Source organism: Scyliorhinus torazame, chromosome 15 (genome assembly GCF_047496885.1).
Source record: "Scyliorhinus torazame isolate Kashiwa2021f chromosome 15, sScyTor2.1, whole genome shotgun sequence".
Taxonomy (NCBI): domain Eukaryota; kingdom Metazoa; phylum Chordata; class Chondrichthyes; order Carcharhiniformes; family Scyliorhinidae; genus Scyliorhinus; species Scyliorhinus torazame.
The window spans coordinates 150,565,463-150,580,229 of record NC_092721.1 but is presented as its reverse complement, the minus strand read 5'-3'; the positions used below and the strand labels follow the sequence as shown (position 1 = coordinate 150,580,229).

The following is a 14,767-nucleotide window of genomic DNA, read 5'->3' as shown; positions in this document are numbered from 1 at the left end:
TGAAGGTTAACTAAATCACAACTGAAGAGGTAGGATATATATAAATCAATATCAGGAAATAAATAACTACTCAGAACATGTGAAAAGAATTAATCAACATGAGCAATTTGCAAAAAACAAAAGAATGTGTCCATTCCCCTGAATATTTATTTTGAAATTTATTTTATTCACTCTTTAGATTTCGATCTGGCAATAAAATAACCTTTTCTGCACTTCATTTTTTTCCATAACTGCCAATCTGCAATTGACCACAATCCTAATACAAGCCAATCAACCTTCACAAATATGTTGTTCAAAGTTATTTTGATGGTCAACTTGCTGTAATATATAATTCTAAAAATTCAATTGAGTGAGTTCTGGAATTATACTCTGGAATTCAGCTGGAATATTTTGCCCAATTCTTGGCACTGTTCTTTAGGAAGGATGTGAGGGCATTAGATAGGGTGCTGAAAAAGAATGAGGGACTTCATCTACGTGGGCAGATTGAAGAATCTGGGTTATTCTCTTAAAGAGTAGAGAAAACCGGGAGGACATCATTGACAGAGTAGATGGAGGGAAACTGGTTCATTGGCAGAAGGATCATAAATTTAAGGTGACTGACAAAAAAAAGCAATGGCGACATGCGAAAAAAATTAAATTATGCAGCCAGTTGTTAGTATCTGTAATACACTGCCTGAGGTGTGGTGGAGAGGATTCAATCCTGGCTTTCAAAAGAGAATTGGATTATTATCTGAAGATAATAAATTGCAGGCTACAAGAAAGGTCAGGGAGTGGGACTAGGTGAGCTGCTCTTGCAGGGAGCTGGCATGAACACAATGGACCGAATGGGTGAATCACTCACTGCCACAGTCTGCAGCAGTGTATTCCAGATCCTAACCACTCGCTGCGTAAAATAGTTTTTCCTCAGTCGTCATTAGTTCTTTTGTCAATCATCTTAAATTTATGTGTTACGTGAGGGAGATATTAAGAAATTGGGTCCAGAAATGGGATCAAAGATGCATCAGGCAATTTAGGGGTTATACAGACTGAGGAGCTAGCATGAAGTCAGAGGAATAAGCTCACCCCTGGCATGAATTACATTGTCCCATTCAAACTTAAACTTGTGAATGGGTACACAGGATGGCCCTGTTCAGCAAGGGTGAATCACTCAAGATTCATTGTCCTTTGGGACACTCTTGTTTGACCAGCCGTAAGCCCATTGTAGAGTCCGATGGTCTCTTTTGTCTGTAAAGGGGAGGTTAGTTGCATATCAATAGTATGACTCTGTTCTTTTATATATACGGGAGTGGGAAATCATACAGCCAAGGTAACAATAATGGGTTCACGTCTGGACACCCCAGGAGAGAACTTTTGTTTGAGGAGCGGGGCGGAGCTCAGAGAGAAAGTGAGAAGGAATCCTGTTTTGAACAGATAAGGAGAAGGATTTGAAAAGCCAAAGAGAGGGAGGTCATCGTAAAGGGTTCTGAGGCAGCTTCATGTCACCTTTGGCTTCTTGTGTAAGGATGAGAGCTGCGTGTTCGTTTTGAATGCTATTTGATGGGAATTTGTGTATTAGGATTAATACACTACATATAATCTATTATTGTTCGGGTTGAAGTTTAAAAATTTTAATATTATTTTTCCCGTACCAGCCTCCCCGAACAGGCACCAGTTTGTGGCGACTAGGGGCTTTTCACAGTAACTTCATTTGAAGCCTACTTGTGACAATAAGCGGTTTTCATTTCATTTTATTTTTCTTTTGTTTTGGTAAAGTTTGGTTATAAAATAACTAAGCCCTATTTCTTATGATATCACTCCTGGAGCAAAGTGATGTTTCCGCACCACTTTAAAATTTAAAAAAAAGTTGCAGCACTGGTCCAGCATCTTAGTCATTGTTGGGATCTGACCAGGCATCCGTAACAAATTGTGTCCTCCTATGCTGTAACCATTCTATGATTCTATGGTTCTAGGTTAGATATCGAGAGCTCAATACTTCAGAGAGCCTGGTAGAATATGGAAAGTGCAGAGGTGAAGATAAAAAGGAAATTAGGAAAACAAATAAAGGGCAGGAAAAATTGTAGTGAGAAAAATCAAAGAAGAATCAAAGATGTTTTAAAAATACATAAAGAACAAGAAGATAACTAAGGAAAGAGTAGGCCTGATAAAAGGCCAAAAAGGTAACTTTAATGTGCAGTCCGAAGTCATGGGCATATGTCTTAATGAATGCTTTTCTGTCTTTACAAACGAGAGGGACAATTCAAAGGCAACAATCGAAAAACATTTTTACGAGCAAGAGGCTATAATGGAATGCACTGCCAGAGAAAGGGGTGGCAGATTTAATTGAGGCTATCAAAGGGGAATTAAGCAAGTATGTAAAGGAAAAGGAATTGCAGGGTTATGGGGAAAGAGCAGGAAGTGGCACTAGATGTATTGCACTTCCAATGAGCTGGCATGGATTTGATGAGCTATAGGCCTCCTGTGCTCTAAAATCATAAAATAGTTAATTAATTTGGTTCAGATCATCTTTTATATCAATGAACTTTATTTTTTCCCGTGAAACCTGCATATCACTGCCCTTTTCTATTCTCATTGCATGGAACTACCTTGTTCTTACCTCCCTATTGTTCTCCTGCTCTCATCTGTTATTTGCCCTACTTTTGTTTCCAGGATTAAAGCAAGCAATGCTTCTTTCCTCTTTGGATATTTCCAACTGTTGGGTACTTATTCCTGACTTAGAAAATGGTCGGCAGGAAGATTTGGTGCCCACCATGTGCACCAATTTGCCTGTCTGAATCAATTTTCAGGTAACCCTTTAAATGGGTACTCAGCTCTCCTTGCCAAAGAAAGTAAGATGTTTCACTCTTTCCCACTACACGCTCCCTCCCGCGCCTTCATCTCTCTAGAATCTTACTCACTGGCCTAACTTACTGATTTTCATGCTGCAGGAAACTGCTGAGCTTTACTGGAGTGGCTGTTTGGCACTTGCAGCTCACAAGAAAAACGTTAATGAAATCTGAAAATGTTGGCCCAGATTTTGTGGTAGTGATGGCACAAAGCAGTCATTGTTTGCTGTTGTTACTCCTCTGAAACTGACAATAGCTTCTGGTCACATGCAGTTAAATGGGGAAATCCAAAAGTCAGTGATTCTTTGCTTCCCCACAAGGTGTGCTGCTGAAGTCTCCTCCGCAATCAAGTAGAAATCATTGAACTGAGGAGATATGCCTTTTTATGCTATAAGTCTCACAATTACTCTGGAACAGCCTTGCTGCACCTGAAGAACTTGCATTATATATGATGATAGATGGCATGGTGGCACAGTTGTTAGCACTGTTGCTTCACAACGCCAGGGACCTAAGTTTTGGCTTTGGATGACTGTCTTTGTAGAGTTTGCACGTTCTCCCCATGTCTGTGTGGATTTCCTCCGTGGGTTTCCTCCAGGTGCTCCAGTTTCCTCCCACCGTCCAAAGATTTGAAGGTTAGGTGGATTAGCCATGCTAAAATATTGGCCCTTGGTGCCCAGGGATGTACAGGTTAGGTCACTAGGTTAGAGTAGGGTGGGCGGGAGAGTGGACCTGGGTGGAGTGCTCTTTTGGAGGGTTGATGCAGACTCAATGGACCAAATGGCCTGCTTCTGCACTACAGGGATTCTATGAATGTTAAATTTCTCCATTATAATAAAAATTGCATGAAAATATTTTTAAAAGTTTATTATTTTAGTTTCTCCCTTAATCTCATGTGCAAGTCCCAATAATTTATTTTGCTCTCTAAAATTTTCATTAAAAGTGACAAATTCAATCATTTTTAACTTCCTGGTTTGCTGCCTGAGAGAATACTTCAATGTGATCGGCTACATATCCTGCTTGCTGACGTTGCTGCTGCTAGATGCGTGGCGATCCCTTGACTTGGCGCCAGATTCAAACCAATATTGGTAAAGGCCACAGAGATCACAAAATTATTGTGGCCAGCTTTCTTTCAGGTCAGCACAAGTGTGGTGACTTTGATCCTGACCATAGAATCTGGAGTGCTATACCTAGAATTATTAAGTGCCCAGTCCTGTCCAAATTTAAGTCATATTTCATTTATATCTACTATATCATATCGTTAATAAAGCAATTTTCATTTAAGTACGGTGTATTCACACACCTACCACTCAATTCTGATACTATTTTTCTGGCACCTTTCCCTTGTTATTCCAAACTGGCTGATCCCTTTTAAATTTTTGATATCCCTTGCCCCTTTTAAAACCGTACTCGTATCTCTCACCATCTCACAAGTGCTTCCTAATGGTATTTTTGTCCTATTTATTTCACCTTAGCTTCTCTATTCCAATAGCTTTATTAATCGTGCTCTACCTCTCTTGTCTCAAACAGAATTCTTTATCACACACTGTTGCACGTGGGCATAGATTGCCTCGTTTGTTAATTTACATTTTAACCTTTCTTGGAAAAGAATCAGGCTTGCATGTACAATTCTGGAGGTCGTGTCTAAGAAGAGGAAGCAAATTGTGGAAAAACACACAACCCCTCCACCATCACAGAAAACCTGCTGTGCTGTGCAATTAAACTATAATCACAAAAGCAATTATATTTTTTTTAAGTTTCTGAATTACTGATTGATAATTAACTGGAAGTTTGTGTTAATAGTTTAAGTACACGTATTGTTTTTTAAAAAATTGCAGCACTACCAAAGCAACCTCGCCTGCCCGAAGGAGAGATTACCAGCATTGAAATCCACAGGGCCAATCCCTATATGGAACTAGGCTTGAGCATCGTGGGCGGAAATGAAACTCCTTTGATAAATATTGTAATTCAGGAAGTTTATCGAGATGGCATTGTTGCAAAAGATGGAAGGCTTCTTTCTGGTGACCAAATATTGCAGGTAATAAAATAGAAATTGTTGTACAACTATTTTGATTTGTTTCAAAATAAACTCGGCTATATAAGACCCAAAAACAAAAAATGTTTGAAAATCTCTGCAGGTCTGACAATGCCTGTGGAGAGAGAACAGAATGAATATTTCACAGAATCACAGAAAATATAGTGCAGAAGAGACCCTTCGGTCCATTGAGTTCGCACCAACACATATACATGAAAAATACCTGACCCACATTCCTAATCCCATTTGCCAGCACTTGACTCATAGCCTTGAATGTTCTGATGTGCCAAGTGCTCATCCAGGTACTTTATAAAGGATGTGAGGCAACCCACCTCTAGCACTCTCCCAGGCAGTGCATTCCAGACCATCACCACCTTCTGGGTAAAAAACGTTTTTCCTCACAATCCCCCCTAAACCTCCTGCCCCTCATCTTGAACTTGTGTCTACTTGTGACTGACCCTTCAACTAAGGGGAACAGCTGCTCCTTATCCACCATGTCCATACCCATCATAATCCTGTACACCTCAATCATGTCGCACCTCAGTCTTCTCTGCTCCAACGAAAACAACCCAAGCCTATCCAACCTCATTTCATAACTTAAATGTTCCATCGCAGGCAACATCTTGGTGAATCTCCTCTGCACCCCCTTCAGTACAATCATATCCTTCGTATAATGTGGCGACCAGAACTGCACAAAGTACTCCAGCTGTGGCCTCACCAACGTTCTATACAACTTAAACATGACCTCCCTGCTTTTGTAATCTATGCCTCAATTGATTTTTGAAATATAAATTTAGAGTACCCAATTCATTTTTTTTCCAATAAGGGGCAATATAGCATGGCCAATTCACCTACTCTGCACATCCTTTTGGGTTTGTGGGAGTGAGACCCACACAAACACGGGGAGAATGTGCAAACTCCAGACGGACAGTGACCCGGGGCTGGGATCGAACCCGGGTCCTCAGCGCTGTGAGGCAGCAGTGCTAACCACTGCACCACCGTGTCACCCATTCCTTCAGAATTTTCTCCAATAGTTTCCCTACCATTGATGTGAGACTCACTGATCTGAAATTCCATGGCTTATCTCTACAACGCTTCTTAAATAGTGGAACCACATTAGCTGTTCTCAAGTCCTCTGGCACCTCCCCCGTGGCCAGAGGGAAATTAAAAATTTGGGTCAGAGTCCTGCAATCTCCTCCCTCGCCTCCCACAGTAACCCGGGACACAATTCATCCAGACTTTGATAATTGTCCACTTTAAGCATGCCAACATCTCCAATACCTTGTCACTCCCTATATCAATTTGATTAAGAACCTCACAGTCTCTCTTCCCGAGTTTCATACCTACATCATTCTCTTGGGTAAAGACGGATGTGTAGTATTCATTCAACACCCTACCAAAGTCCTCTGGCTCCACCCACAGATTGCCCCCTTCATCCCTAATGTGCCTTACTCTTTCCCTGGTTAGCCTGTTCCCATTGATATGGTTATTGAATATCTTGGGATTTTTCCGACTCTTACCAGCCAGAACTTTCTCATATCCCCTCTCAGCTCTCCTAATTGCTTTCTTAAGCTCCACCCGGCACTTTCTGTACTCCACTTATGCCTCTGCTGATTTGCTGCCCTAAAAGCCTCACTTTTCCTTCTCATCATATCCTGAATATCTTTGGCCATTCATGGTTCTGTGGGCTTGTTACTCTTTTCTATCACCTGTTACGGCACCCTGGGCTAGTGTGCGGTCAATTCCAGCCCCAAGTGCCCCAGAGTCACAACACAAGTGAATTAACCAACAATTCTTATAAAAATACTGAAGGCTTTGGGCATTGGCTGCCCAATAATTACAGTCACCAAGTTTGTAAGTTTAAACATAATTACTGTTTATTTACAACAAGGACTATCATTAAATCAGCAGTAAATACAACTGCTTAATGTCAAGCTAATAATTATTACCCATTTTAACTGTCCCACCCTCTACCCACCCACACAAGACAGACAAAGTCAGAGGGGCGGAAAGGGGTTAAAAAATAATAAGGATAAAGATCAACAGATAAGTCTTTTCTTCAGATGGTGCTTCTTTAGCACACTTTTTCACAGCAAGCTAGCTGATTAAAGTCCTGATTTACAGTTGGTAATGGTCAATTTCGTAGAGTAATTCAGTCAGGGTCCCTGTGGTTTGGAAAATGCAGTACTCACAAGCAGCAGGCACCTTATTTATCATTAAATTCGTCATTCAGCTTGAGGTTTGTATTCAAGCCTTTCTTTCTGGAGAGAGATTTTCTGTCACATCAAACGTTGTTTGAGTTTGTGGTTTGTCTTCAGGCTTCTGAAGTCTCATGAGAACGGCACCAGGCTGTCTGAAGAGAGAGTCAGCCCTCACAGTGGCCTCCTGGAGAGAATTAGCTGGCACCTTTTGGAGAGAGTTAGTTCGCTCTCTTTATCAGGTTGCTGGAATCAAAACTGAACCCAAACTGGAACCTTGGCACTCTGAAAAACATACGAGTGGGATCAGGTCCAATCACCACCTGTTACCGGGCAGAGCACAGCCTTTAAGTCCAAATCATTTGCCACCAGCCCATCAATCAACCCGAGTTCTCACTGATGCCAGCCAGTCTGCAGCTTCTAGTTTAAACCAGCACAGCTTCCCAGCTGCTTCTATCTGAATTAAAGGTACATGTATCTTACAAGCTGCTTTTCTTAAAGTGGCATGTCCATTAATCATCCATAGATCAAAAATGCAACAGCAAATACAAGAAAGGGGAAATAAGGGAATAAACAGAAAGGAAATAAGGGAATAAACAGGAGGAACATTTTCACCCAAAGGGTTGTGAATCTATGGAATTCCTTGCCCAGTGAAGCAGTTGAGGCTCCTTCATTAAATGTTTTTAAGATAAAGATAGATAGTTTTTTGAAGAATAAAGGGATTAAGGGTTATGGTGCTCGGGCCGGAAAGTGGAGCTGAGTCCACAAAAGATCAGCCATGATCTCATTGAATGGCGGAGCAGGCTCGAGAGGCCAGATGGCCTACACCTCCTAGTTCTTATGTTCTTATGACCCTTACATACCACCCCCACCTCAAGAGAATGAAACTTCAGGGCACGGACGTTTCATCATGAGGTATGCAAAACATAAACATATATCCATCCAAACAATCCCCATTATACAAATTCCTTTCCCAGTCACTACATTGGTAATTAGTCAGCCCTTAAATGTGTGACAAAGCATCCACAATCACATTTTCCTTTCCAGGAATGTGTGCAATTTTAACATTGAATTGTTGTAATAATAAACTCCAATGGAATAATTGTGCTTTCTGGATTTTAAACTTCTCTATGAACTCAAATGGTTTATGGTCTGGAATTGTCAGGGGCGGCATGCACCAGTTCATCCCCTAACATGACCATCAATCTCCCAAACCCAACTTCGTGTTCTGTGGACCTCAACGTTTTCACTTGTCTCTGCAACATGTCCAACATGCATTGCATGTCAGTTTCTAACTGAGCCAGTCTCCATGGTTTTAGTTGAGACAGATGTGGCTTTATTGGTTCAGAGCTTCTTATGTCTGCATGATTAATTAATAGAGTGCCCCCTGGTGTTTCCCTACAACCCTGTCTATACTCTTTTGCAATCTTTATTATTCCTGTCTTTGTCGCTCATGTAATGCAGTCAATCATTTCTGATTGTCCAATGAATGTTTATCCAAATTTTGAGGATCTCCTGCAACCAAACTACAAGTAGTATTGTCAATGCTGATTTGGTTCATATTTAACCAATAAACACTCTTCGACCCCATCCATAATCAGCATAGATCAAAAATGCAACAGCAAAACAAAAGAAAGGAGAAATAAGGGAATAAACAGGAAGGATCTTTACACACCCAAGGGGGAACATGTTGAGTCTGTATCCTCCCCATTTCCGTTGTGAATGCCCTGCACTGCTCTTCTGTAGATTTTCCCACAAGTAACTCTTCCCAATCTAGCTTGGCAAAATCCTGCCTTATTTTACTAAACTATGCTCTCCCGCAATCCAAAGCATTTTTTGCAACTTGTCTATTTCTTTATCCATAACAAGCTTAAATTGTACCATGTTGTCGTCGCTATCTCTAAAATGTTCCCCCACAAACACCTCACCACCTGTCCAGCTTCATTCCCCAGATTTAGGTCCAGCACTGCACCAACCCTTGTTGGACCCTCTACATATTGATCCAAAACATTCTCCTGTACACATTTTTTAAGAATTACACTCCATTTAAGCCCTTAACACTATGACTATCTCAATTAATGCTGTAAAATTTGAAATCATTTCATATAATTACCCGATTATTATTATTTTTACACACCTCTACGAATTGTGCACATATTTGCAACTCAATTTCCTGCAGACTGTCTGGGAGTCTATAATAAACACCTAGCAATGTGACTGTCCCTTTTTTATTCCTAAACTGTACCCAAAAAGCTTCATTTGATGCCCCCTCCAAGATCATCTCTCCTTACACCTGTAACTGATTTTGTAACTAGTAATGCAATCCCTCCTCCACTTTCACCCCTCCCTGTCTTGCCTGAAGATTCTATATCCCGGGATGTTGAGCTGCCAGCCCTGCCCCTCTCGCAACCACGTCTATGTGATGGCCACTATATCACAACTCCACGTGTCAATCCTCACCCTTAACTTATAACTGCAATACTCCTGGCATTAAAGTAGAGGCCACCCAGCCTTGCCTTGCTCCCTTGAAACTTATTCCGTCTGACTTGATTGCTTTACTGTATTATGCTGTGTCCCTATTCTGCTAACAGTCTGTGTCCCCTCTCTGACAAAGAGTCATCCAGACTCGAAATGTTAGCTCTTTTCTCCCTCCACAGATGTCATCAGACCTGCTGAGATTTTCCAGTATTTTCTGTTTTTGTTTCAGATTCCAGCATCTGCAGTAATTTGCTTTTATCTTGGGCTATATAAGATGTAGATAAACTGTACGTTATTGATGTGATTTGTAAAGCATACTTTCTCCACCCAAACTGTTCTCACCATTTCCTGGCTAGGTAAGGGAAAATAATTCCTTTGACTGTTTCTTGTAATGCTGCAATTATTGCAAATTTAATATAGTTTCTTTCTCAGCTGCCATTTTGAATAGCTGGACTTACCAGGGACCTACTGAGTTGGAAATTACTTTGTCAGCAAATTGTTACGTTAAGCAGTGACTCAGATTAGATTATTTCTGCTATTGAATAACATCAGGAGGTGAGAGACATTATTAAACCTCCAACAGCAAACTACAGAATTAATCTCATTCACACACTTATTTATGCATGCCTAAATCTACTTTGCCAAAAAGTATTATGGCGGCCATTAAATCAATTTTCCTAAAATCTAATGAAAATATTATTTCACAAACCTGAGGAAATCTGACCAAAAGATTTATTTCAACGATATTGTCATTCTAATGAAAATGTTGACGAAGCCATAAGATCAAATGTGATATTTTAACATATAGAACAACCTAGAGTCCCTAGCAATGATGCATTTGATAAGCATTACAGGACTGGTGGTTTATATGTGTGCCTCGCAGTGCAAGTATACTATATAATTGTGCATGTTCTGAATTAGTTCTAATTTTCCCATACACAATACTTGGATCCAAAGGTCACTGTTTTTTTTTAAATAAATATTTTATTGAAAATTTTTGGTCAACAAAACACAGTACATTGTGCATCCTTTACACAATATTATAACAGCACAAATAACAATGACCTATTTTATATAAACAAAAAACAAAAAATGAGTAAATATTAAATAACAAAAATGAAAACTAGCCCTAATTGGCAATTGCCTTGTCACAAGTTACACCCCCCCCGCCCACCCCCCCCCCCCCCCCCACAACCCCCCCCCCCCCCCCCCCCAAATCCTGGGCTGCTGCTGCTGCCTTCTTTTTCCCCTTCCATCTATCTATCCGCAAGGTATTCGACGAACGGTTGCCACCGCCTGGTGAACCCTTGAGCCGACCCCCTTAGGACGAACTTAATCCGCTCTAGCTTTATAAACCCCGCCATGTCATTTATCCAGGTCTCCACCCCCGGGGGCTTGGCTTCTTTCCACATTAGCAATATCCTGCGCCGGGCTACTAGGGACGCAAAGGCCAAAACATCGGCCTCTCTCGCCTCCTGCACTCCCGGCTCTTGTGCAACCCCAAATATAGCCAACCCCCAGCTTGGTTCGACCCGGACCCCCACTACTTTTGAAAGCACCTTTGTCGCCCCCATCCAAAACCCCCGTAGTGCCGGGCATGACCAAAACATATGGGTATGATTCGCTGGGCTTCTCGAGCACCTCGCACACCTATCCTCCACCCCAAAAAATTTACTGAGCCGCGCTCCAGTCATATGCGCCCTGTGTAATACCTTAAACTGAATCAGGCTTAGCCTGGCACACGAGGACGACGAGTTTACCCTACTTAGGGCATCCGCCCACAGCCCCTCCTCGAACTCCTCCCCCAGCTCTTCTTCCCATTTCCCTTTTAGTTCATCTACCATAGTCTCCCCTTCGTCCCTCATTTCCCTATATATATCTGACACCTTACCATCCCCCACCCATGTCTTTGAGATCACTCTGTCCTGCACCTCTTGTGTCGGGAGCTGCGGAAATTCCCTCACCTGTTGCCTCGCAAAAGCCCTCAGTTGCATATACCTGAATGCATTCCCTTGGGGCAACCCATATTTCTCGGTCAGCGCTCCCAGACTCGCGAACTTCCCATCCACAAATAGATCTTTCAGTTGCGTTATTCCTGCTCTTTGCCACATTCCATATCCCCCATCCATTCCCCCCGGGGCAAACCTATGGTTGTTTCTTATCGGGGACCCCCCCAAAGCTCCAGTCTTTCCCCTATGCCGTCTCCACTGTCCCCAAATCTTCAGTGTAGCTACCACCACCGGGCTTGTGGTGTAGTTCCTCGGTGAGAACGGCAATGGGGCTGTCACCATAGCCTGCAGGCTAGTCCCCCTACAGGACGCCCTCTCTAATCTCTTCCACGCCGCTCCCTCCTCCTCTCCCATCCACTTACTCACCATTGAAATATTAGCGGCCCAATAGTACTCACTTAGGCTCGGTAGTGCCAGCCCCCCCCTATCCCTGCTACGCTGTAAGAATCCCTTCCTCACTCTCGGGGTCTTCCCGGCCCAAACAAAACCCATGAAGCTCTTTTCAATCCTTTTAAAAAAAGCCTTCGTGATCACCACCGGGAGGCACTGAAACACAAAGAGGAATCTCGGGAGGACCACCATCTTAACCGCCTGCACCCTCCCTGCCATTGACAGGGCTACCATATCCCATCTCTTGAAATCTTCCTCCATCTGTTCCACCAACCACGTTAAATTTAACCTGTGCAATGTGCCCCAATTCTTAGCTATCTGGATCCCCAGGTAATGAAAGTCTCTTGTTACCTTCCTCAACGGTAGGTCCTCTATTTCTCTACTCTGCTCCCCTGGATGCACCACAAACAGCTCACTCTTCCCCATGTTCAATTTATACCCTGAAAAATTCCCAAACTCCCCAAGTATCCGCATTATTTCTGGCATCCCCTCCGCCGGATCCGCCACATATAGTAGCAAATCGTCCGCATACAAAGATACCCGGTGTTCTTCTCCTCCCCTAAGTACTCCCCTCCACTTCTTGGAACCCCTCAGCGCTATCGCCAGGGGCTCAATCGCCAGTGCAAACAGTAATGGGGACAGAGGGCATCCCTGCCTTGTCCCTCTATGGAGCCGAAAATATGCCGATCCCCGTCCATTCGTGACCACACTCGCCACTGGGGCCCTATACAATAGCTGCACCCATCTAACATACCCCTCTCCAAAACCAAATCTCCTCAACACCTCCCACAAATAATCCCATTCCACTCTATCAAATGCTTTCTCGGCATCCATCGCCACTACTATCTCTGTTTCACCCTCTGGTGGGGCCATCATCATTACCCCTAACAGCCTCCGTATATTCGTGTTCAGCTGTCTCCCCTTCACAAACCCAGTTTGGTCCTCGTGAACCACCCCCGGGACACATTCCTCTATTCTCATTGCCATTACCTTGGCCAGGACCTTGGCATCCACATTTAGGAGGGAAATTGGTCTGTAGGACCCGCATTGTAGCGGGTCCTTTTCCTTCTTTAAGAGAAGCGATATCGTTGCTTCAGACATAGTCGGGGGCAGTTGTCCCCTTTCCTTTGCCTCATTAAAGGTCCTCGTCAGTACCGGGGCGAGCAAGTCCAAATATTTTCTATAGAATTCGACTGGGAATCCGTCCGGTCCCGGGGCCTTTCCCGTCTGCATGCTCCTAATTCCTTTCACCACTTCTTCTACCTCGATCTGTGCTCCCAGTCCCACCCTTTCCTGCTCTTTCACCTTGGGAATTTCCAGCCGATCCAAAAAGTCCATCATTCTCTCCCTCCCATCCGGGGGTTGGGCTTCATATAATTTTTTATAAAATGTCTTGAACACTTCATTCACTCTCTCCGCTCCCCGCTCCATCTCTCCTTCCTCGTCCCTCACTCCCCCTATTTCCCTCGCTGCTCCCCTTTTCCTCAATTGGTGTGCCAGCAACCTGCTCGCCTTCTCCCCATATTCATACTGTACACCCTGTGCCTTCCTCCATTGTGCCTCTGCAGTGCCTGTAGTCAGCAAGTCAAATTCCACATGCAGCCTTTGCCTTTCCCTGTACAATCCCTCCTCCGGTGCTTCCGCATATTGTCTGTCCACCCTCAAAAGTTCTTGCAGCAACCGCTCCCGTTCCTTACTCTCCTGCTTCCCTTTATGTGCCCTTATTGATATCAGCTCCCCCCTAACCACCGCCTTCAACGCCTCCCAGACCACTCCCACCTGGACCTCCCCATTGTCATTGAGTTCCAAGTACTTTTCAATACATCCCCTCACCCTTAGACACACCCCCTCATCCGCCATTAGTCCCATGTCCATTCTCCAGGGTGGGCGCCCTCCTGTTTCCTCCCCTATCTCCAAGTCCACCCAGTGTGGGGCGTGATCCGAAATGGCTATAGCCGTATACTCCGTTCCCCTCACCTTCGGGATCAATGCCCTACCCAGCACAAAAAAGTCTATGCGCGAATAGACTTTATGGACATAGGAGAAAAACGAGAACTCCTTACTCCTAGGTCTACTGAATCTCCACGGGTCCACACCTCCCATCTGCTCCATAAAATCTTTAAGCACCTTGGCTGCTGCCGGCCTCCTTCCAGTCCTGGACTTCGACCTATCTAGCCCTGGTTCCAACACCGTGTTAAAGTCTCCCCCCATTATCAGCTTTCCCGTCTCTAGGTCCGGAATGCGTCCTAGCATCCGCCTCATAAAATTGGCATCATCCCAGTTAGGGGCATACACGTTTACCAAAACCACCGTCTCTCCCTGTAGTTTGCCACTCACCATCACGTATCTGCCCCCGTTATCCGCCACTATAGTCTTTGCCTCGAACATTACCCGCTTCCCCACTAATATAACCACCCCCCTGTTTTTCGCATCTAGCCCCGAATGGAACACCTGCCCCACCCATCCTTTGCGCAGCCTAACCTTGTCTATCAGTTTCAGGTGCGTTTCCTGTAACATAACCACATCTGCTTTGAGTTTCTTAAGGTGTGCGAGTACCCGTGCCCTCTTTATCGGCCCGTTGAGCCCTCTCACGTTCCACGTGATCAGCCGAGTTGGGGGGCTTCCCCCCCCCCCCCCTTGCCGATTAGCCATCATCTTTTTCCAGCTTCTCACCCAGTTCCCACGCAGCTGTATCTCCCGCAGGCGGTGCCCCACCGCCCATCCTCTCCCGTACCCGCTCCCCCCTTTCCCCAGCAGCAGCAACCCAGTAATTCCCCCCTCCCACCCCCCCCCCGCTAGACCCCCCGCTAGCGTAATTACTCCCCCCATGTTGCTCCC

General features: G+C 44.0%; 1 protein-coding gene across 3 annotated transcripts in view; it reads left to right on the top strand.

Moving 5' to 3' along the window:
• Positions 1–14,767, top strand: part of lnx2a (ligand of numb-protein X 2a) — a 275,515-nt gene that overhangs the window by 196,821 nt on the left and 63,927 nt on the right. For all 3 annotated transcript variants that reach the window (XR_011935204.1, XM_072476930.1, XM_072476929.1), the window contains one exon: positions 4,658–4,857. Coding sequence is in view for 2 of the 3 variants with exons in the window: in XM_072476930.1 (XP_072333031.1) it covers positions 4,658–4,857 (200 nt within the window). In the remaining variant the exon portion in view is untranslated. The remainder of the gene's footprint in view (positions 1–4,657; positions 4,858–14,767) is intronic.